Source organism: Gymnoscopelus microlampas (genome assembly GCF_963454915.1).
Source record: "Gymnoscopelus microlampas genome assembly, chromosome: 3".
NCBI lineage: Eukaryota > Metazoa > Chordata > Actinopteri > Myctophiformes > Myctophidae > Gymnoscopelus > Gymnoscopelus microlampas.
Window position 1 is genome coordinate 48,602,205 of NC_139940.1, and position 24,855 is coordinate 48,627,059.

At 41.8% G+C, this 24,855-nt stretch overlaps 1 protein-coding gene across 2 annotated transcripts in view; it reads left to right on the forward strand.

Annotated features, from left to right (window-relative positions):
* The window catches only part of rapgef5b (Rap guanine nucleotide exchange factor (GEF) 5b), a 64,750-nt gene extending 47,803 nt beyond the window's left edge, over positions 1-16,947 (forward strand). The window contains exons 9-18 of one of the 2 annotated variants that reach the window (XM_084053159.1): positions 213-362; positions 3,445-3,545; positions 6,364-6,486; positions 7,372-7,550; positions 10,436-10,526; positions 11,320-11,370; positions 13,171-13,258; positions 14,281-14,345; positions 14,882-14,936; positions 15,348-16,947. In XM_084053159.1, the coding sequence (XP_083909285.1) occupies positions 213-362; positions 3,445-3,545; positions 6,364-6,486; positions 7,372-7,550; positions 10,436-10,526; positions 11,320-11,370; positions 13,171-13,258; positions 14,281-14,345; positions 14,882-14,936; positions 15,348-15,466 (1,022 nt within the window). In that variant the 3' untranslated portion in view covers positions 15,467-16,947. Of the gene's footprint in view, positions 1-212; positions 363-3,444; positions 3,546-6,363; positions 6,487-7,371; positions 7,551-10,435; positions 10,527-11,319; positions 11,375-13,170; positions 13,259-14,280; positions 14,346-14,881; positions 14,937-15,347 lie in introns of those variants that run through there. The other variant, XR_014600508.1, reaches the window with a different exon arrangement.
* The last annotated feature ends 7,908 nt before the right edge of the window (positions 16,948-24,855 follow it).

Below are 24,855 nucleotides of genomic sequence, written 5' to 3' on the forward strand. Positions count from 1 at the left end.
AGAAGCACAGATTTGAGTTAAGAATGTTTAAAACAAAGATTTGCACATATTTTCACGATAAAAAAAAAGAAAAGCAGATCTACAAGCTGCTTTTTTTGAATAGCCAAAGTGTAAAATAATGCTTTTTTAGCTGAAATGAAAAAATGACACAGATGCGGTTCGGTCTTAATGGAATAAGCAGTGTAACCTGGTTGTCTTCTTCTCCTCCTCAGTGCTGTGCCAGGTGTACGTGAGCATGGACTCCTACATGAGCATGAAGGTCCATGCTGGGGTGGAGGCCCAGGAGATGATCCTCACCCTGGCGGAGAGGATGGACACCCCTCACCAGGACCTGGTGCTGGTGGCCATCACCTACCCTGGAGGTAAATAAGACTTTTTCATGTCAAGGAAAACAATGCTGTACCTGTCAACATTAGACTGTGAAAACTCTGGGCATTTAGATAATAGAGTAAAATAGTAATACTAATACTAACTAGAAAAAGTGCTCCTCGGAGCACAAGTCTCCGCCAGCAGACTTGGGAATGTTGGGAATGTTCTACTTCTTATGTTCTAATTCTTACAAAAAATAGAACATGTTACTGTGTCATAGTAACATGACACAAGTGTCCTATCCGTCTGTATAAGTGTCCTATCCGTCCTGTCTGTATAAGTGTCCTATCCGTCCTGTCTGTATAAGTGTCCTATCCGTCCTGTCTGTATAAGTGTCCTATCCGTCCTGTCTATGTAAGTGTCCTATGTAAGTGTCCTATCTGTCCTGTCTGTGTAAGTGTGATTATTCCTGTCTTACCTCACTTTGAAAGAGGCTAAGACTCTTTCAAAGTGACACATGTATATATAGGCCGCTATACGTCACTAGCCAATCAGATCACACTATTTCACCGTATTGTCACGTGTCCCGTGAGGCTTGACCAATGTTAGCTTGGCCCTCGGAAAGTGAAAACAATGTCTCCTGGCGGAGACAATAATAATAAATGCAATTTCTAGAGCTTTTCTAGATACCCTAGAGTCGCTTTACAAAACAAAACAAACACTGCACACAACAGTTAACCCTCAAAGTGTCAAATGTCTGTGTTGAAATAGTCTCTCAAGACGGTTGAGTGTAATTCGGAAGCTGTGAAGATGAATACACAGAAAATTGTCAGTGTGTGTATCTCTGAGAGTGCACAAATGTAACCAAATGGACCCGTATATGTGTACACTCTCAGAGGTAAATGAATACTGAGAGGATTTTAACAAGTTGTAAATAAAGCGGATATTCCCCACTTCTGTATCCCTCGTATAGGGATACAAGAGTTGCTTTAAGCTTTTTGGAGTGTTTCTGGCAACACCTCTGGTAGTTAAAGTCTGATCTGCACCCAGAATCACAGTTACTGTATCACATGTGTGGAAACTTACAGTACATTGCAATCACCAGAATGGGTATTGGTATTGCTATCGATCGTTTTGACTAATTAGTAATTACGGTAATCGATTATGGGCCAAAATGTCAGTATCATGCATCCTATAGTGTTTACTGTGAAGGGAGTGTAAACTTAGGGCTGAGGGAACATAGGCATGACCCCACTGTGAACACGCTCATCGAAATCTGACAGTATCCCATTCTTGGAATAGGGTGGAATGTGAACAGTATCCTCCAGCAAATAGGGAAGAATGTTGACAGTATCCACCAGCAAATAGGGAAGAATGTTGACAGTATCCACCAGTCAATAGGGAAGAATGTTGACAGTATCCACCAGCCAATAGGGAAGGATGTTAACAAACTTAACAGTATCCTCCAGCCAATAGGGACGGATGTTAACAACATCCACCAGCCAACAGAGACGGATGTTAACAACATCCACCAGCCAATAGGGACGGGTGTTAACAATATCCACCAGCCAATAGGGAAGGATGTTAACAGTATCTTCCAGCCAAATGCTGCTGCTGTAGATAGATCCTGGGGCTGGTGTTGTGTTTGTCTTCCCAACCAGACACTTTGGCAGGTAACCATCCTACTGCTGGCTTGTTAAACAGTGTAGTTGGCTGGTGAATTCTGCACCCACTTTCAGCCTGTTTGGCTGCATGCCAGCCCTGCAATTGGAGCTCCCACATCCAGCCCTGAACAAGACACTATACTCAATAAATGGACACAGTGGTCACTATATTAACAACATGAACCCATATTGTCCCTATTCTGGGGCAAACATTCAACGAAAATAGCAGACGGTCACAACACGTTTTGAGTTTGAAGTATTAATATAGCCCTGGGGACCGTCAACTAAGAATAAAGGGGTTGAAAGTGGTGAAAGTTGATCTTTGAATGTGACCTTGTGAGAACGTCTCAAGACCTACAACTTTCTCAGAATCCTCATATTTTAACTCTGAGTATTATGGGTCCATTTGGTTACATTTGTACACTTTCAAGAGTTAAAAATGGATAAATTAACACTGAGGATTTGCATTGTGTATAGTGGTTCTCAAACTCTTTCATACAAATTAATATGTATTTGGACCCACATCTGAAAATACGTTTTGCCAGGGTTAATGTGGTTAAAATGATTGTGATGCTATATTAACTAATTGATCTGGGGACACCCTAAAACCCCCTCAAAGACCCCTGGGGGTCCCTGGACCCAACGTTGAGCACCAGTGGTGCAGGTTGTAAATCGTCTCTTTCGGGTGGAAATAATAATAATTGTCCAAAAACTGTTACTTTTCAGGATTCAAATTTAAAAATAGCAAACGTAGATCTACGAGCTCAGAATGCTGCATTTCGAGCTTGTAGATCTGCTACTTTTACTATTTTTGTATGCCGCTGTAGTATGATCAAGTAGGGCATTCATTTAAGAAAAAAACACAACAATTATTACATGGAGATAAGAGGTTTCTACCCGACAGCAACAATCTAACATTATGCTAGGGCCCAGATATGAACGTCTGAGAATGTAATCACATGAAAACCCACCTCAAACGTCTCTCCATCCGTCCAGACAGCACACATATTTCCTGCTACATAAATAAACCTCATCCTGCAGACATATGGGAGAGGAGCCTGATTCATGTCACATGATGGTGTTATCAGGAAGTCAACTGCTTGGCTGTCACACTGTGGAGCCTGGTGGCAGGTCCACTTATCTCTGGACCAGAGAGACACACACACACACACACACACACACACACACACACACACACACACACACACACACACACACACACACAGTTGCTTTATGTCCCTGTGATGTTTACCTCCCCCTGTGTCTCTCTCGCCCCCTTCCTCTCTTTGTCTCTCTCTCTCTCTCTCTTTCTCTCTCTGTGTGTGTCTCTCTTGCCCCCTCCCTGTCTCTCTCTGTCTCTCTCTCTCTCTCTCTCTCTCTCTCTCTCTCTCTCTCTCTCTCTCTCTCTCTCTCTCTCTCTCTCTCTCTCTCCCACTCTCTCTCCCCCCCCCCTCTCTCTCTCTCTCTGCAGGCAGACTCCTCCTCCAGCCACATGACAGACTGTACTCTGATTCGCTGACGCCGGTGGGCAGGCTGCACGTGTGCAGAAAGCACCTGAGTGAACTGGCTGTGGTAATATCAATAATGATATAAACTAATATCTACTAGACCGTACCCGTCGGGGGACATGAGCACCCAAAGTATATGCAGTTTGGGTTATGCGCTGTGCACAGACAGTATATATCAGGGATGGGAAGTGACTGTTGGTACCTGCAACAGTTCCAACAGACACGTCCCCACACACACACACACACACACACACACACACACACACACACACACACACACACACACACGGTCGGATGGACCCGCACTTACGCGCGTCCCATCGCGCCGTCCTGGACCCACAGTGAACACACACACGCGAACCCACCCCCCCCCCCCCCCCCACACCACACACACACACACACACGAGACATACACACACGGCTAAATTGACCCGCACGTGCGCGTCCCGTCGCCGTGTCCTGGACCCACAGTGAACACACACACGCAAACCCACACAGACGCACGTATATACACACACACACACACGTACGTTTAAGCACGTTCTCTGTGTGTGCTTGTGGCAGACGGCAACAGTGTAACACAGTGGGTCTATGGATTCGACGCATGCACAGTTTGATCATTCGTCCCATAGCTCGGGGGGGCCATCCCACAGTTCGGTGGGCCGTAACCATGGGGACATTCTTTTACATAAAAATGCTAATAAACAGCTGACATTTGGGGAAAGCGAAAAAAAACGGGCTTCGGTGTTCCGTGCACATGCTGATGGTCAATGGCTGTGTGCAAATGCAGATCAATTGTTCCAGCCACTGAGAAGAACGTGGCGCACCGCACAGAGCTTCGCATAGAGCCCTGCACAGAGCTTTGTAGAATTATATAACTAATATCAATAATATAAACTAATATCTAACTATATACAATATATAACTATCTATATACTGTAACTAATATCAATGACTCAGTTTAGTTAGAATGCTCAAACACTGGTTTAAAAATACACTACTGATGCTGAATGGTATTGTCTACTATTCCCGCCGGGGATGCTGTGGGCGCTGGGGGCGTGTCCTCTCCTCCGCGTCATCAGTGCCCATACCCTAGGTGGGGTTGGTGAAAGGGCCTTTCTGTGTGGAGTTTGCATGTTCAGTTCGGGGCTCTCCCCAGGCTGGCAGAGGGAGAGTAGTGCCCAGGATTACAAGCTTAGGCAATTGGCACTGGGCGAATTTTCTTTTTTACAACATTGTGGGATAAAAATTATAGAAATAAAAAGAAATATTGTCTACTAGTATAACCTATGAACTGTGTGTGGATATAATTATATTATTCAATCCAGTGAGTCTCAACCTTTTTCATTTTAAGGACCTGATATGGTCACGGACCCCCATTTGAAAATCATTTTAATCCTGGGACCCTATTCTAAGAACATTTTATTTAGATATGATTCGATCCCATAAGGATCGGTACTGCAGGTATAGAGATTACGGTGAAATTCTGCTCAAAATAGCCATTCCTGTAGTTCTGCATTTGTATTTATTGTACTTGTACAGTACATGTAATTACGGTGATGATTTAGCTATCAATCATTTAGCTGTGGACCGCTGGAACGCCGCCAAAGGGCCCCCGGCGGTCCCTGGACAGCGCGTTGAGAACCACTGATCGAATTAATCACAAACAAACGTATAGACCCGAGGCACCAATGTGCATTTAACCCCTTATGGTTGTATAGAAACGTAGCTGGACTGGAGTTGAGAAATACATTTCGTCTCTGTCGGGTGGAAACCTCATATGTCCAAAACTGTTACTTTTCAGGATTCAAATTCCCAAAACAGCTAAAGTAGCAGATCTACAAACTCAAAAACGTGTCGCTTCGCGCCATGTTTTGAGCTTGTAGATCTGCTACTTTTGATGCTTATGGCTGACGTTTCTGCCTGACAGCAACGGCATACATGTTTACACCAGTCGCTCTCAAAGTGGGGGGGTCCTTGAGTGGGTTCCAGCCAGGGGTCCCCATTAGTTATTAGGCTATGTGAAAGCAGCCGATCTACAAACTCACAATGCGTCGCGACTTGACGTTTGTTAGATGAAACATTTTAACAGCACAAATCTTGTATGGGGGTCCCTGGCACAAAACATTTTGCATCAGATGGGGGGTCCGCCGCCAAATAAATATAAATTTGGGGGTCCTTGACATTTTGGGAGTCCTTGGCGTGAAAAGGTCTGAGAACCACTGGGTTTAACCCATAGATATTCAACTGGCGGCCCGCGGGCCACGTGCGGCCCGCGAGGAGCTTCCTTGTGGCCCCTGGCCATATTCCCCAAAAAAAAAAAAAAAAAAAAAAATTTTTTTTTTTTTTTTTTTTTTTTTTTTTTCATAATTATTATTTATTTTAACTTTGATTTATGTTATCAAAGTTAAAACAGTACAAATTATTTATCCTTCATTAGTTCTTGAAAGGCCATCTTTCATTGGAACTTAACTTAGAACCTTAAATAGAACCGAATTAGACCCGAAAAAAGGGTGATTTATATTGGTCAAATAGAACCGAATTAGACCCGAATTAGACCCGAATTAGACCGAATTAGACCCGAATTAGACCCGAAAAATTTCGCGCGCGTGCGCTTTGCGCACGCGCGCAAATTGTGTGGCCCCCAACTCCAAATTATTTTACAGTTGTGGCCCCCTGCCTAATCTAGTTGAATACCCCTGGTTTAACCCATTAAGACCTGGAACGCATCTGTGTCACTTTAGATTTCTTTGGCTATTTTTTAAACATTTTGAAAACATTTTTTTTTCTTTTTTTCAAAAAACTGTTAGGATTTAGAAAACATTTTTAAGAATCGCCTCAGGTCTTAAAGGGTTTAAGACCACTGTTTGTCCGTCCTGCAGAGTCCAGTCACTGACAACTGGGAGCAGCAGCAGAGGACGGGCCGCATGCTCGGCATGAACACATGGGACGTGGCTGTGGCTCTCACCAACTTCGACTGGACCATCTTCAACTCCATACACGAGGTCTGTTTGATCAGCTGTGAATGTCGCGCTAACAAAGAGATACCGTGGCCGCTGGGAATGTTCAAGGCCGGTATTCTAAGCTGAGCTATACTGTGAAATAAATGTGTGTTGTATGGCAGGGGTCTTCAAGCAGGACCCCCCACCCCCCCCTTTCATAGATGTTAATGTGTATTTGTAAGACGTCTAACCACTTAAACCGTCAATACTTAGGAAACTTGACCTTTCACTCTCTTGTACTTGGTCTCTTCTTTTTTCCCTCTCTTTGCCGAAAATAGCTGATCTACAAGATCTACATCTGAATCGTGAGGCGTTGTGAGCGTGTAGATCTGCTATTTTTGGCTAAAGTTTTCCTTAGAATAGGGATGCTGTAGGGTTCAAGTGGCTAATGCAAAAAAACATATCCTGTCACACAAAGATTTGGGGGACCCCCTGTAGTAACTCTGAGGACCCCCTAGGGGCCCGGACCCCCTGTTGAAGACCCCTGTTGTATGGCATTGAATTACTTGATTTCCTTGACTTGACTTAGCGTTTTGCTCCTTTGTGGTGCATATAGGCCATTGACACTTAATATCTGAGTTGATCTCACTCTCTGACATTTCTGCTTGAATTACTGCTCTATCCTAACTTAATTTAGGATAGGTTGCATACACACACGGACATGTGTGATTTTTAAAGTGTTGTGCTTTTGAATTGCTGTTTTGTTTTGTTTGTACTGTAGTTTTTTAACCACTGCATAAACAACGTTTTCCTTAAGGAAAATAAAGTAATTTGAAGTTGGGAGGTTTGTTAAGAAATCCTCCATTTGATTTCCATCCTGTTTTTTTTTACAGCAAGGGAGGTTTGTTAAGAAATCCTCAATTTGATTTCCATCCTGTTTTTTTACAGCAAGAGCTGGTGTATTTCATATTCAGCCGCCACGCCGGCAGCGGCCACACGGCGGCGCTGGAGCAGCTCCTGCAGCGCTGCAACGAGGTGCAGCTGTGGGTGGCCACGGAGGTGCTGCTCTGCCCCGCCCTCTGCAAACGAGTCCAGCTCATTAAGAAGTTCATCAAGATCGCTGCACAGTGAGTCATTAGCTCATTACCTCATCGACTACCTGCTGAACGCCATTGATCTGGTGGTTTCAATGCTGACCTCACTGTTCTGTACAGCAGTGGTTCTCAAAGTTTGAGAACCACTGCTATACAGCACTGCTGGCCTTGTGCAGTACGTGGAGGAAGACGTTTATCACTTAACCATTTAAACCCCATGCAGCATCCGTATTGTGGGGAAAGCTTTCGCAGAAAATTGCATATCCACATGCTCAGAAAACAGAAAAGACGCTAGTATGAAGCCCTGAGGGACTCCAGTCAACCATATGGAGTTTAAGCGGTTAAAGGACCACTTCACCCATTTTCAACCTATCTTCATATAATTGGTTCGCGTTAATGTTCATTATAAAATGGTAACATTTGTGTCTACTCAGTCTGTGTCTCAGAGGAGGGCTGTGGACAGTTCAGAAACCTGCCTACATCATCAGTTTCCAAGCTAATTGAAACTGTAGGCTTTCTCTTCCTGGAAAGTTTCACATTCATAAAATATTCAATACAAAATTTCAAATCTTGTTTGAAATGACCAAACCCACCTACCGATGATGTCACTGGTAGGTGGTTTTCTGAACTGTCCACAGCCCTCCTCTGAGACACAGAGTGAGTAGACAAAAATGGTGACATATTATAATGAGCTAGTTAGTGAGGACCAGTTATAAGAGTTTAAAATGGGTGAAGTTAAGTAAAAGTATCAATACCACAATGTAGAAATACTCTGTTAAGTAAGTAAAAGTGCTATATATTAAACTATATTAAACAGTTTGCTTGAGTAAAAGTACAAACGTATTGAACTCAAAACAATACTTGAGGTCCCAAACTAAAAGTATTAATTATGAATGGCGCATTTCATAATTTTGTAATTTCTTTCAAACATTCGAAAATAGTACAAAACGGGACACATTGTGAGCTTGTAGATCAGCTCTTTTTGAATAGACAAAGTATAAAATAGGTCTTAATTGGTTCATGATCTAAACCTATAAAGTTAATTGTAACTGAAGCTTTCAAAAAAAATGTTGCGGAGTAAAACGTTGAATATTTGCTTTGAGTTAGTACTCACGTAGAGTAAAAATACCTAAAATTGCCAGTACAGTACTTGAGTAAATGCACTTAGTTACTTTCCACCAGTGGCCTTGTGCAGCAATACACATTCAGTGGTGTCTCTCTCAGTGGCACAGGGAAGTTAACATGGGAATGCTGCCCCCTCCAGTGGCGGGTTGTTGAACTACTCACATCACACTAAAGAGCAATTAGCTCTCAAACCTTTTCAGCTCCAGAACCAAAAGAGAAATGTGGTGTCTTCCTGGATCCAGACTTACAACAATACATTATGAAATAATTAATCAATGAAGCTGCAAAACATTATATTTACCCTTTTTTGGGCGGGGGGGGGGGGGGGACACTGATTTAGCAGACCCTCTCATGAAGAACGCTCCAGTTAGTCATACACGGTGGTCACTTATCCACCTTAAGTTCCTTATTGATAAGACGCTTGTAGACCCCCTTGTTTACAAGGTTTATCAGCTCAGTAACATATTGTTGTGTTCTGCTCTGTGTCAGCTGTAAGGTTGAACAGCTCAGCTGTAAGGTTTGACAGCTCAGATGTAAGGTTAGACAGCTCAGCTGTAAGGTTAAACAGCTCAGCTGTAAGGTTTGACAGCTCAGATGTAAGGTTAAACAGCTCAGATGTAAGGTTGAACAGCTCAGCTGTAAGGTTTAACAGCTCAGATGTAAGGTTGAACAGCTCAGCTGTAAGGTTTAGCAGCTCAGATGTAAGGTTTAACAGCTCAGCTGTAAGGTTGAACAGCTCAGATGTAAGGTTTAACAGCTCAGATGTAAGGTTTAACAGCTCAGATGTAAGGTTGAACAGCTCAGCTGTAAGGTTTAACAGCTCAGATGTAAGGTTAAACAGCTCAGCTGTGAGGTCAAACAGCTCAGATGTAAGGTTTAACAGCTCAGCTGTAAGGTTAAACAGCTCAGATGTAAGGTTAAACAGCTCAGCTGTAAGGTTAAACAGCTCAGCTGTAAGGTTAAACAGCTCAGATGTAAGGTTAGAAAGCTCAGCTGTAAGGTTTAACAGCTCAGATGTAAGGTTAGACAGCTCAGCTGTAAGGTTAAACAGCTCAGCTGTAAGGTTAAACAGCTCAGCTGTAAGGTTATACAGCTCAGATGTAAGGTTAGAAAGCTCAGCTGTAAGGTTTAACAGCTCAGATGTAAGGTTAGACAGCTCAGCTGTAAGGTTAAACAGCTCAGCTGTAAGGTTAAACAGCTCAGCTGTAAGGTTTAACAGCTCAGATGTAAGGTTTAACAGCTCAGATGTAAGGTTTAACAGCTCAGCTGTAAGGTTGAACAGCTCAGATGTAAGGTTTAACAGCTCAGATGTAAGGTTAAACAGCTCAGCTGTAAGGTTGAACAGCTCAGATGTAAGGTTAAACAGCTCAGATGTAAGGTTAAACAGCTCAGCTGTAAGGTTGAACAGCTCAGATGTAAGGTTAAACAGCTCAGATGTAAGGTTAAACAGCTCAGATGTAAGGTTAAACAGCTCAGCTGTAAGGTTGAACAGCTCAGATGTAAGGTTAAACAGCTCAGATGTAAGGTTAAACAGCTCAGATGTAAGGTTAAACAGCTCAGCTGTAAGGTTAAACAGCTCAGATGTAAGGTTGAACAGCTCAGATGTAAGGTTTAACAGCTCAGATGTAAGGTTGAACAGCTCAGCTGTAAGGTTTAACAGCTCAGCTGTAAGGTTGAACAGCTCAGATGTAAGGTTAAACAGCTCAGATGTAAGGTTAAACAGCTCAGCTGTAAGGTTGAACAGCTCAGATGTAAGGTTATACAGCTCAGTAACTGTGTTCTGCTCTGTTCAGCTGTAAGGCCCAGAAGAACCTCAACTGTCTGTTTGCCATCATCATGGGTCTGAACACGGCAGCGGTCAGCCGCCTCAGCCTGACCTGGGAGGTAAGCAGCCTCTGTACTGTAACATCTGTACTGTAACATCTGTTCTGTAACATCGGTTCTGTAACATCGGTTCTGTAACATCTGTACTGTAACACCTGTACTGTAACACCTGTACTGTAACATCTCTACTGTTCATTTAACTCTGACAGTGTACAGATGGTATAACGGTGTGGCTCCACTGTGGATCATCTATATGTGGTGGCATCATCTACTGTATAACGTATCGTTGCTGTCGGGCAGAAACCTGCATATCTAATAATCTCCACATTTTAACTAGTTTTTGTAAATGAATGCCTTGATCATACTACAGCGTCACACAAAAGCATCAAAAGTAGCAGATCTACAAGCTCGAAACGCGGTGCTAAGCAACGTGTTTTGAGCTTGTGGATGTGCTAGTTCTGCTGTTTTTGAATTTGAAACAGCTTTGGACATATGAGGTTTCCACCCGACAGAGACGATTCGCCCTTCTGTCACTTCCATTATAAAATATATATTAAAAAAAAAAAATGTAATGTGAAACCATAGATACGGTGCATCCTTGGCCCTACTGGCAGTGTGCACAATAGATTTGGTGCTGGCTGGTCCACAGCAGCACTTTTAGCAAGATTAGTCATTTCTAGACAGCTCGCCAACTACAGAGCCACAGTGTAAAAGATGGTCACGATCAATGGTTTGATTGATTGATTGGGAAAAAAAGCAATCAATTGAGAACCACTGCTCTATGGGTTTACGTGAACCCAAGGAAGCACGATGGCTCATGTTTTAATCTATTTTTTATTTATTTTATCCACAGAAAGTTCCTGGGAAGTTCAAAAAGCTGTTCTCTGAATTAGAGACGATGACAGTAGGTGCACTTCGAAACACTTACTGAAGGGGGTGCTGTATTATATTTATGTACCGCTTTTCATAGTACCCAAAGTCGCTTTACAAAAAAAAAAGAGACATAGTTAAAAGGCTAAGAATTGAGCACAGAGAAAAATATTAAGCTATGACTAAAAGGCAGAAAGGAAGATTTGATATGAGTTCGGCAGGGAAAGCAAGTCTTCCCCCCCTTTAGCATTAAGCTATCTCTAGGTCTAGGGTTTATAATGACTAGCCTCGCACACAGCTCTCTAGGGAGTCAACTCCAGGTTGCTGTGGGCTGACATACATTACAGATTCAAAAACATGACATTCCTTGCAGACACAAAAAAGGGGTAAAATGGGGTAAACCTGGCCTTGGGCCGCTCACACAACCTCTTAATAATTCATACTGCAAGCAAACAGTTGAACATTCATTACACACACACACACACACACACACACACACACACACACACACACACACACACACACACACACACACACACACACACACACACACACACACACACACACACACACACACACACACACACACACACACACACACGTGCACAAGCATGCATGCATGTAGGCAGCCACACACACGCTTACAAAAGCTAGAGTTCTACCCTGTTGTGTGCCTGGGGTCGCACACCGAAAAAGCAGATCTAGGTCGGCTATTTTTGGTGTGCGACACTGCTGCACAACTATGTATAAATCAGGCATAACTCTATAACTCCAACCTCTAAACCTATAGCCGTTAAATATGTAACACTAACTCTAACCTCTAAACCTATAACTGTTAAATATGTAATACTAATCTCAACCTCTAAACCATAACCGTTAAATATGTAATCCTGACTCCAACCTCTAAACCTAACCGTTAAATATGTAATCCTAACCCGCAACCTGTGAGGCCTCAAAGTAAAACATGCACTTTTAAACCTGATACGTATATATCATTGCTGTCGGGCAGAAAGCTCTTATCTCCACATTCTAACTTTTTTTTTTTTTTTATATAAATTAATGCCCCACTTGATCATACTACAGCGTCACATAAAAGCATCAAACGAAGCAGATCCACGTGTTTTGAGCATGTAGATCTGCTACTTTTAGAGCGGTGCCGTATGTCTGTATGTATGTATGAGCATTTGAAATGAATGGACAAGATTTAACATTGTTCCTCTAGTTCTTAAAAAAAAATAAAAAAAATATTGTTATTGATTTCTTTCCCCACATACAGTACAACAACTGACATAGACATACTCTTAACAAAACAAAACTGACAAGGACAGAAAAGTAGGGGGGGAGGGGTTCCTCCAGTTCCATTGTAAAAAAAAAAGTATTAATAAAAAACATAGCCAAATAAGACACAAGTCACCACACACTCCATATAGCTCATATTCACACAGATGCATAGGCACAAAAAGGCAACCATATTCAAAGTCTATCTAAGGGGAAGGTTCAGGCCCACAGCGCATTGTTTTAGAAGGATCCGGTGTTCCTCTTGTTCATATATAGCTTAATGAAATTAACGCATCAAAGGCAGCGCTCACACTGGCTGTGATTTTTGTATTTGAATCCTGAAAAGTAATAGTTTTGGACATATGAGGTTTCCACCCGACAGAGACCATATACTTCGTTGTAGTTGCCAGTGTCTCACGCTGAACTTGTAGATCTGTTATTTTCAGTACACGACCATCGTATAACGGGACATAAATTGAGCATTACACATATTTCTCTCATCTTTCTGACACATATTATTATTATATTATAATAATAAGAGATAATCTGTTCCCAGGATCCCTCTCTAAACCACAAGGCCTACAGAGACTCCTTTAAGAAGATGAAGGCTCCAAAGATTCCCTTCCTCCCTCTGTTGCTGAAAGGTGTGTGTTCATTACCCCCGTTATATATTATAACCCAGGGGTCTTCAACGTTTTTCAGGCCAAGGACCCCTTCGCTGAGAGAGATGAAGCCCCACTACATATTGTATAAAATTGTGTTTTGTGCAGATTCAACCTTTTCATAGATTTCATATAGCTTCATAGAATTGTTTGACAGCACTGTGTTGGATTGATGTTATGTTTTGAATGTGTATTTTCAGACATGTAACTCTACTGCACCAAACCTCTTTGCCGAAAATAGCAGATCTAAAAGTTCACAACGCCTCGCAGCGTGAGATGTTGTGAACTTGTAGCCTAGATGTGCTATTATCGGCTAATGTTCCCCTCAGAATAAGGATACTAGGGATCAAGTGGTTGATGTACAAAAAACAATTCCCATCATACAAAGATTTGGCAGCCCCCCTGTAGTAACTCTGAGGACCCCCTAGGGGTCCCGGACCCCCTGTTGAAGACCCCTGTTATAACCTACGTATATCAAAGGTTCCCAAACTTTTCAGGCCGTGACCCCACAAAATAATCATATTTGAACTGGGGACCTCCCATCATGACATGTACTGAATTGTAGGAGTCGAGACATCACATTTAGGTTGACTCGGTTCCAATATTGTGAAAATAGCCGATCTACAAGCTGACAATGCGAGGCGTCGTGAGCTTGTAGATTGGCTATTTTCACAATTCTGTTACTGTGGCAATTCGTCACAGTCCTCATCTATGTCTATATTCTATTTTTAATAGCATTATTTCATTTAGCTGCCACATTGTAGTTCTGTTCACGTGTGTCACTTCAAATTTGTCCACCAGATGGTGCCGTAGCTGAACTATGTACTCCTAAATTGCCTCCTAAATTGCCATGTAAACCTATTATTGATGTTATTTATATAATTATATCTATTTAGTAACCATATATTTTCATAGAGTACTGTATGTGCTGTATAAAACAAGAGAAAGAGATGTACAAATACATGTTTTACTGATTCTAATTAGACTGTGGTTGTTTCTTGCAGATATCACGTTCATTCATGAAGGCAACAAAACATTTCATGATAATCTGGTCAACTTTGAAAAGCTGGTGAGTCAACAGAGCCTAGAACACTCATATGGACAAAGTGTTGATGAGTCTGGACTACTGCTACAACTATCCATTATTTTCTTAGTGGTTAATATGCGTCTTTGATTAACTGAATAACTGCTGAGAATAACTTGTTAGGATATTTATGTTTATACAGTACAGTATATCGATGCGAAACATTTCTAATAGATTCTCTTCTTTAGAAATCCACAAAATGATTAGTCCGATTAACCACTTAAGCCCTATTTTATACTTTGTCGTACAACGGTGTCGCGCATATACATATAGCGAAAATAGCCGATCTACAAGCTCACAACACGTGGCATCACAACGTATTGTGAGCTTCTGCAATTTTTAAAGCATTTTGTCTATACAGTATAGAGTATACTGTCATGTCCAAATCCTCCCCATCCGCCGAAATCGATTATTTTATTAAAATGTATTATTCATTTGTTTTTGTTTTCATAATGGTTTCAGTGGATTACCTCGGACTGCCAGTTGAACGGTGTGGGTATGTTTTATGTCTTGTCTTGCAGCACATGATAGCAGACACGGTGCGGCTCATCAGACAATGTCAGACTGATCATCTAGGTGGGTAATCAGACCATGTGTTACTCTCAGGGCTCTATACTAGGGTCTTTTCTGTTGTCTATTATTGTGGGGAAAGCTCGAGTATAAAAAAAAGTGGCTAATCTACGGTTTGTTTTGTAATAATAATCTAAATCTGCAATGTAAGTTTTCAAATAATTGTAGTGGATTTAAAAAGTACAAAATCCGATATAGCAGGGTAGTGTGAAGTGTAAAGTATCACAAAATGTATATTTTACTCAAGTATAAAAAATACTCAAGTAAAGTAGATTTACCTCAGAATTGAGTATATGTACTTAGTTACTTTCCACCACTGACGGTGTCAGTGACTGTCCTGTCAGAGACAGGATGCTGGCTCAGCTGTAGCTAAACATTATGTTCTGTGTGTCGTTTTTTTCTTCTCATCCCGAACAGGAAACGGCATCACAGAGAAGAGCAGCGCTGACGTGAGCTCATACACCGATTACCTTCTGATCATCGACAATCAGCAGACTCAGTTTGAGCTGTCTCACAGACTGGAGCCCCGCACATAGACATTACCTCCTGTCTCACACTTCCTGTCTCACAGACTGGAGGCCCGGACATAGACACATACACAGAGAGAGGCTCTTTATGCTGGTCAACCCACCCTGTCACCCTATCCATCTGTCAGTCAGTAAGTTTGCAATAATTTGCCAAGGAAACCACCGCCTACACACCTGCCTAGCGCTGACTGTTGACAAAGATCTTTGATATCGTTGCTGTCGGGCAGAAACCTCCGATCTCCATATTGAGTTTTTTTCGTAAATTAACGCCCTACTTGATCTACTACAGCGTCTTACAAAAGTATACAAAAGTAGCAGATCTACAAGCTCGAAACGCTTGTAGATCTGCTACTTTTGCTATTTTTGAATTTAAATCCCGAAAAGTAACAGTTTTTGGATGTATGAGGTTTCCACCCGACAGAGACGATAACTAACCCACTCCTATGTGGGTGTGGCCGGTCCCGCCAATGAATGTCAGATCTCGCGAACTTCCGATGGTCGGTGTCACTAGATCTCACAATTGTGTGTTGACCTCTGCTCTCCTAAACACACTTGATGACACGGGAAGTCTATCAAAGTCTGGATGTCTGGTTCCCCCCACCGTCTTGTCTTCTGATCAGCACAGTTTGGATGTCTGGTTCCCCCCACCGTCTTGTCTTCTGATCAGCACAGTTTGGATGTCTGGTTGCCCCCACCGTCTTGTCGTCTGATCAGCACAGTTTGGATGTCTGGTTGCCCCCACCGTCTTGTCGTCTGATCAGCACAGTTTGGATGTCTGGTTGCCCCCACCGTCTTGTCGTCTGATCAGCACATTTTGGATGTCTGGTTGCCCCCACCGTCTTGGCTACTGATCAGCACATCTCTCAAGTCAGCGCTCAGAGGAATGCTGTGAGACCCTGGCCCGGCCACAAGAGGGAGCCAGTCGACCAGGAATAATACCAGAGTCGGTTGAGAACACAGATGTGGGGTTATGTGTGTGTAGATCTTCATGAAGATTCACTGCTAAAAAAACACTCTGAACTCACTGGTGGAAACCGTCCTGTTCGTCAAAATCATAAGATGTAGGTCAACAATATGAATACAGATCTTACAAACCACAGCCTCCAACAGAACATGCTTATGGTAGTCTATGTTTTATATATCTACACTCATGTATTATTTTCATTCATTCTACAATCCTGAGCGTTCCTTTAACTCAGAAGGGTGTACCAAATGGGCCCTTACGGGTACATTTGGTTTCATTCGTACACTCTTCGGAGTTAAATGAACACTAAATATTTACTGTGTAAGCTCTGCAACACTTTCTATATCATAAGGACATCTATATGTTCTTTAAACATAACGTTTCATATAAAGTCTTTTTTTCTCTGATGTCTACAGGGCAGTGAACGTCTCCTCCACAGTACAATCCTGAGAATAATTTAACTCTGAGTTATAGTGGAACCTTTATGGGTCAATTTGTACACCCTAAAGGTCCTTACACACCGGGGCGTTTTTTTTCGTGCGAATAATGCGTTTTCTTTTAAACCTTATAAAGTCAATGGCTCCGTACATGGAGCGAAAAAGCGAAAAAGCGAAGCAAAAAAGCGTCTTTAAATTATTCGGAACGAGTCCGAATTTTGCGTATATTCGCTATATTCGCCGGTGTGTAACAACCTTAAGAGTTAACCTATTAAGACCGGGAACGCATCTGTGTCATTTTTAGATTTGAGCTAAAAAGCATTATTTTACACTTTGGCAATTCAAAAATAGCAGATATACAAACTCATAGCTATGAGCTTGTATATCTCCTATTGTTTTTAAATCGTGAAAATATGTGCAAATCTTTGAATATACATAGTTTTTTTTAAAGCGAACATTTTTAACTCAAATCTTCTGGGGGTCCCTGGCTGGAACAAAATGTTTTCAGATGGGGGGTCCGTGGCCAAATACATATACTTTTGACAAGTTTGAGAACCACTGATATAGTAACAAGTTTTAGAAAGGATTTAAAAGACATTTGTAGAATCTCCAGAAGCAAAGATTTTAGTTACAAATGTATATTCAAAGATTTGCACACATTTTCATGATTAAACAAAAAAATAGCAGATCTACAAGCTCGTAGCTCTGCTATTTTTGAATAGCCAAAGAAATCCAAAAATGACACAGATTCGTTCCCGGTCTAAATGGGTTAAATAAACACTCAAAAGACAACAAACAAAGAGGTCAGCGCTCTGTGATGAACACATTGAATAAACCTGGGTGAACCAGCATCACAGTAGTAGCCATACTGTAGCTCATAAGCTCTGTACACGCCCCGTAAGTCTTAAAATGTTCAAATGTAATGTACACATTTTGTACATTCTCAGAGTTATAAATGAATACATTTACACTGAGGTTTTACCGTGTACAGAATATGCACAACAAACTATTATTTTCTTATGTTACCCTTCTCATTTTCTCTCTGTATGTTGATAACAACTGAGTACTGTATTTAGCTAGTTGAAAACATGACTGCCAGATGTACAGTGAACTAGTTTTTTCATAATGAGTTTTGCAATGCATTTTAACATTATAGTGAAATCAGCAGTATTATGTATAAGACATGAGGCTTTATCACAATGTGTCATTTAAGCAGTGCTGTTTCTTTTGTGTGTGTGTGTGTGTGTGTGTGTGTGTGTGTGTGTGTGTGTACGTGTGCATGTGTAAATGTTTGTATGTAGGGGTGGGAGTCACTATGGATCATATGATTTTATCACAATTCTTGGGTCATGATTTGATAAGATCACAGTTCTTTGATATTCATATTATGTTTCTGCAAACCATCGCAATTTTGTATCAACCTTTCACTTGTCACTAGCCATATAAAAATACTTAAAATCAATCAATTTTATTTAAATTATGAGTGCAATTAGAACAACACATGAAGCATTTAGACCTGTTTGACTTGATCTGCATCCATTAAAGTGGCTTTTTTCACACTTTTCTAGTTTTTGAACAAAAAATAAAATACGCTGTCTGTCTACCGAGCAATAAACTGAAGTCCAGCAATACATTTGGCCAGAATGTCCAAAACAACATCAAAGACCCAATACAGATTATGACCAAATGTATTCCCCCCCACCCCTAGTTGAGCGACACTGAAAGTTACAGGGAATGCATGTGTGCGTGTGGGTGCATGAGTCATGGATCCACATCAAATGTCAGTGCCAAATAACACACATGCGCACACGCACACGCACGCACACACGCACACACACGCAAAAACGCCCCATCCAAAACACATGCTAATTGCTGGTCTTTTGAGAACTACTTTAGCTGTTGACAATCAGTGGAGGTGGATCAGTCAGGCAGCAGCACTCAGAACCCTGCAGGTCTCAGTGTGTTTGGCATTAAAAAGCAAAAACAGCCGTTTAAATGAACACTCTGGGATCTTGCGGTTCATGTTACTGACACACCTTTTGGCCGCATAGCAACACGAGGAATAGAAAATGTGCTTTAGGTGTTCATTTCATAGAAAACAAGTGAACCAAAATGTTTGGGTTATGTTGTTAGCTTATTGAGCAGGGGTCTTCAACGTTTTTCAGGCCAAGGACCCCTTAGCTGAGAGAGAGATGAAGCAGGGACCCCCACTACATACTGTATAAAATTGTGTCGCAGATTAAACTTCTACTTAGATTTCGTAGATAGTTTCATAGACTTTGACAGCACTATTGTCAGTGTTGTGAACATTATTTAGCTTTTCTATTAATAATGTTATGTGTACTTTCAGACAGTTAACCTTTTAAATCCTCAATACTTAGTCAAATTGAACGTTGGCTCTGTACTTGCTGCTCTTTTTCCCTCAACACCAAACCCCGAAAATAGCAGATCTACAAGCGCACACGCGAGGTGTCGTGAGCTTGCAGATCTGGTATTTTTGGCTAATGTTCCCCATCACACAAGGATTTTGGCGGAGCCCCTGTAGTAACTCTGAGGACACCCTAGGGGTCCCGGACCCCCTGTTGAAGACCCCTGGCTTAGAGAAACCACTGCAGTGACAACAGCAACAACACTCGCAAAAGTGTAACACTCTCAGAGTTACAGACCTGTAAGGGTTCATATGGTGGAACCCAGACCCAACATTTAGAAACAGTGTTATGTAAAGTGTTATAGATGAGCTCTGCAAAACCCCCATTTGTAAATATTGTTTAATGTAAAAATTAAATATTCATTGATGCTCTTTTACCATATTCTAAATTCCCTTTATCTCCTTCAATGTACAGCCTGTTCCCCTTTACATATTGCTGTCGAGCAGAAACCTCTTGTTTACATAGTCTAACTTTTTGTGTGTTTTTTTTCCGTAAATTAACGCCCTACTTGATCATCTGCTACAAAAGTAGCACATCCGTTTTGAGCTTGTAGATCTGCTACTTTTGCTACATTTGAATTTGAATCCTGAAAAGTAACAGTTTTGAACGAGGTTTCCACCCGACAGAGATAATATCATGTCGAGTATTTGCAGACTGGACGAATATGCTTTATTTATTTGGGAATACTTATTTTTATTTTTTTGTCCTAAAGTCGGTCATAATTCTGTTTCATGTCCATGTTTTGTGTACTGCCAACGTTGATGAGATTCCCTCTGGTCTGCATGATGTGGCTCCTCCCCCATGGATGGACCAGCAGGTCCACTGTGCACGTACTGTACCGCCATAATAAAAAAGCTCTTGTGATAATAAAAGAAAAAAACATTATACAGTGAGTCTTTGCTGTAATGTTCATGGTGTGTACTGTACCTCAGTGGTTACTCGCAAACATGTCAAAGACCCCCAAATGAATATGTATTTTTCACCACGAAACCTCATGCTGCATTCACACTGGCAGCTACAAAGCTACCATTCATTTCCAGTGGATGCCAGCGACATGGAGATACAAAGACACACCCAACGTTTGTAGCTGCTACAAAAAGCTACAACAGCTACAAATAAGTTGAGCTGGCTTCAACTTCAGATACAAAGCGACAGATCAGTGGCGGAGCGTCCGGGGAGGCCAGGGAGGCGGCCGCCTCCGGGCCCGGGCCGTCAGATAATAAATCGGTAAAATCAGGCAAAAATAAGAATTAAACAACATAACCCTAACCTAACCATACCCTAACCCTAAAACCGAAATAAAGTGACAAAAAGCCCCCCAAAAAGTGACCGAATCCGCCCAAAACCCGCAAAATGTTGCGCGCGCGCGGGATGTGCGCGCGCGCGGGGGGCCTGATCCCTGTGCTGTGCCTCCCAGCCCGGCTTTGAGTTGTTCCGCCACTGCGACAGATACGCTGAGTTCACACGGGCAGATACAAAGATACACAGCATATTTGTCGCTTTGTATCTGTGTTGCTCAACACGGTCGTTGACGTCATCAAGCGTGCGGACATCAGAGCTACAGTTGTAGTTTTGTATCTTTGTATCTGGAAGTTGAACCCAGCGCAACTTGAATAATGAGATAAACATGAACAACCGGAGGGGGGGGGGGCAGCACATCGAACCCCATCTGTAGACCCATTAACAGACGACGTCACACTGATAAGAACCAGTATATACGCGCGCAGGCCAGCACCAAATGAAACCCATTTTGTCATGTCTCGCTAGCTAGGACGCGCCTCACTAGCCAACACACGAGAGGAGGTTGAATGAACTGAAACCAGTGGACCCCGAAACAATATGTTGGGAATTGATTGCATGAAACAATCACCTGTGCGTCCAGTCTCAATGTTGTTAAACAAATAATTGGTCTATAACATGATGTTAGATTTATACGATGTTATACAATAACAGCACGATAAGTAGAGACCGATATTGTTTCTTTTCAGTCGTGTCGTGTGAGGGGGGAGAGGGGGGGGGGGTGACCCAGATGCCCCCGCTGACTTTAACCAGGTGTCCTGGTTGGCCTTTTAACACCCCTATCTGTGTGGCATGACCCCCCGCCGTGCCCGGGTCCTCGCACCCTGCCATTTCCTTTCCAGCGCTGCTGTATCATTTCCCTGTCACTAAATGACTGGCCTGCTGCTGTTAGTAGCGCTAATGAGAGGAAGAGAGGAGAGGAGGGCTGACGAAGAGGCTGATTCTCCTCAATACAATACCCAAGGATCAATCCCCTGACATCACCATCCCACCACCAGCTCCTTTTGGCACCGGGAAGAAATTAAGAGCAAAACAGCCAACAGCTGTTTGCAGTTAAGAGAGAATCTCGGACCCGAAGAGAGCAAGACAAACAAGGGGTGATTTACGCTGGCAAGCCATTTAAACGGCTATAATTTGTAAAAAAAAAATCTAAATATGCGTCAGTCATTTCACCGTCGCCGACTATTATTTAGTCACAAGCTCTTCTTAATACTTTTCATTGGTTCAATATTTATAAAATCCACAGACACATTTAACCTCTTTGGCTTTTCACTTAAAAAAAAAATCAATAATGAAAATTTGCAGATTTACAAGGTCACAACGTGTCACTGTGAGACACGTTGTGAGCTTGTAGAGTGGATATTTTCGCTACGTTTGTGCGGCAGATTTCTAACTAACTAAAGTAGGCAATTAACTTACAAAAAACAAAACATGAAAAGTTAAAAATATGTTAAAAAAATCGAATATGGAGACGGAAAGTTTCTACCAGACAGCGACATTTAGTAGATCATTTTGCGGGGAAGTTATTCTGTTATTTTGACAGGGCACCAACAGATGGCATTAACCCATTCAATCCGGATATACATCAGTGTCATTTTAGATTTTAGCTATACATATATATATATACTGTAGTATATACTGAAGAAACATATGTTTTTCAGAAAACTCTTAGAATTTAGAACAGTGGTTCTAAAAAATAGCAGATTTACAAGCCCAGCTTGTAGATCTGTGATCAACTGCAAGCTTGTATCTGCTATTTTTCATATTGAAAATGTTTCATTTCTTCTTTTTTTTTAACAAATCTTCTCTTGTGATTGGGGGTCCATGGCCATATATATATATATATATATATATATATATATATATATATATATATATATCGATTTGGGGGTCCTTGGCACAAAAAAGTTTTGAGATCTACTGATTTAGAAGGAATTTGTAGAATCGGCCTCGGGTCTTGACTCATACATGGGGGCAAATTCTAAGCACTAATTTACGATAGACTTTTGTTATCGTCACCTATCCAGCTTATCACTGTTTAGATAAATGTGTGAAATAGCTTCTTTGCAGAGGCTGTTTAGCCAGAGAATTAACAATTTTATGGGGTGAAAAAACAACAACAACAACAACAACAACCGCACTACATATTCATTATAAAGCACAGTTAATTATCATGATTGCATACATTTTTTTTTAATCTTAGTGAGGCAAGCTTCTAGATTAAAAAGTAAATTCCTGTCACTGTATACCAGTGTATGGTGTTAACCTTGACTCTGGAAGTGCTGCCACCATTCATCATAGCCTCCTGGATAGCAGACCTCAAAAGATATCAATCATCTCCGGTGTCGCTACACCTTGGGAATGTGCACCTAATCATATTCAAACAACCCAGGCTTTAGCATAGCCACTGGTACATCTGATTATCTCCTCCGCGTATAAAATTAACCCGCCTCGGCGTCAATGCACTCGATTCAGCGAATGCCGACACTCTTGCAGATAAGAGCGCTTGTGTGTTTGCCAATCGGCTCATTAAACGGTATGGTTTTTATTTGGTCAATATTAAGTTAATCAGATCCTTTAAGCTCCAGAGTGGAGGCAGATAAAGGATGGATAATCTAACGTGCCGCTATCAGAGGAAGAAGAGGGCCTTTTCAATGAGCTTTCTCCAGGCGGGGGGGGGGGGGCTCCAAGGCCCGGATGAATTACACTATTCTGTTAGTATGCTCGCCTCCCCGCCGTACCAAAGGTCAATGTCAAATGTGCCTCATTTAAAAGTCAATAGCAGGCCATGCACATCATCTCCTGGGAATTCTGGGGCCGGGGGGGGGGGGGGGGGGTAGAGAGGGGACCCCACCGGCAGACGGCATTGTGTATCATTCAGTTAGCAGAGGGCAGCCGGGAAAGCTTTTTTAATCTTGACCTTCCAATAAAATATGCTCCCCCCTATCCAGAATTACATGGTCTAAAATGGAGACATAAGCTCCCCCAACAAATCATGTCCCCCGGACTAAAGCGGTATTATAGTCTCGTGGGAGAAGCGGCCGGCGCTCGGCGCCGTTTGGGAAACAAGACGTTACAACAGGTTCATAACAACAGGCTGCGTTGCACAGCGCAGCACAGCGGGCTGGCATTTCTTTACTGCATGGATTAAAGCAAAATTAAATCTCACGCCTGAAAAATGTTGTATGGACAATAGAGTTCTCAAATTCTGCTCGAACCCGACCCTACCCTGACCGACCCAACGTTTTTGGGCCAGGCCGGGGCGAAAATGTATGCTAATCTGTCGGCCGGGCCAAGCGTCGGGTTCCATGAAAAAAGATTAAAATATATATATATATATTATTATTTTATTTTAGGTGGGTTTTTGGGCCTAACATTGTGGGAATTGTTCGAGCCGGGCCCGGTTCGTGCCGGCCCAGTTAGGGCCTGGCCTTAAATTTCAGGCCTGTTGAGAACTCTAATGAGAACTCTAAAGTCCTAATGTGCGATTGGTGAAACAGTGTGAAAGGAACCCCCCCACACACACTAGCACAATATGTAAACAATTATGATGTTTTAGTATTATTGTTCCTGCTGTTCTACATACTGCCAACCAGGTGATGAAATCACAGACTGAGGCTGTATAACCTTGGCTTTTATATGAAATATCCCAGACTATTAGGGTTTTGGAAGATGCCTCTGAAAATAATATTGCTAGTTTGACCACTTCAAATGCTCTAATCCTAAAATAATAACTGAAAATAGCCGATCTACAAGCTCTCAATGCGTCGCAGACGCATTGAGAGCTTGTAGATCGGCTATTTTCGCTGCGCAACATGCTTCCATTGAAGACATGCTGGCTTCTATGGAATCCAAAGACTGAAATCGTGGCGACTGAGAACTTTAATCCATGACACTGAACAACACAAAAATACGTCTGCATTGGATTGTCCATTGTCCAATATGCACATAAAAGATTGACAGCAGTATGAAATGTTAAAATATATAGACTATTCATCGTAATTTCAAAGCAGAATTCCATATTGGTAATCATCTTGAAATATCACTAACAAGGACAATTCAATTAGTAGACTATTAGTCAAATTTAATAATTCACTTGCAATATACATCTCGCAGTGACATTATATATGACAGTAAACCCAGAAGGAAACGGATTCAACTTTTACAAAATGTTCCTTCTTTCATTTGAGATATTTGTTTTTGACATTTCTGCATTAATTCAAATCAACTCAACATTTATTTGACAGTGAAGACTAAGACAAAAAAATA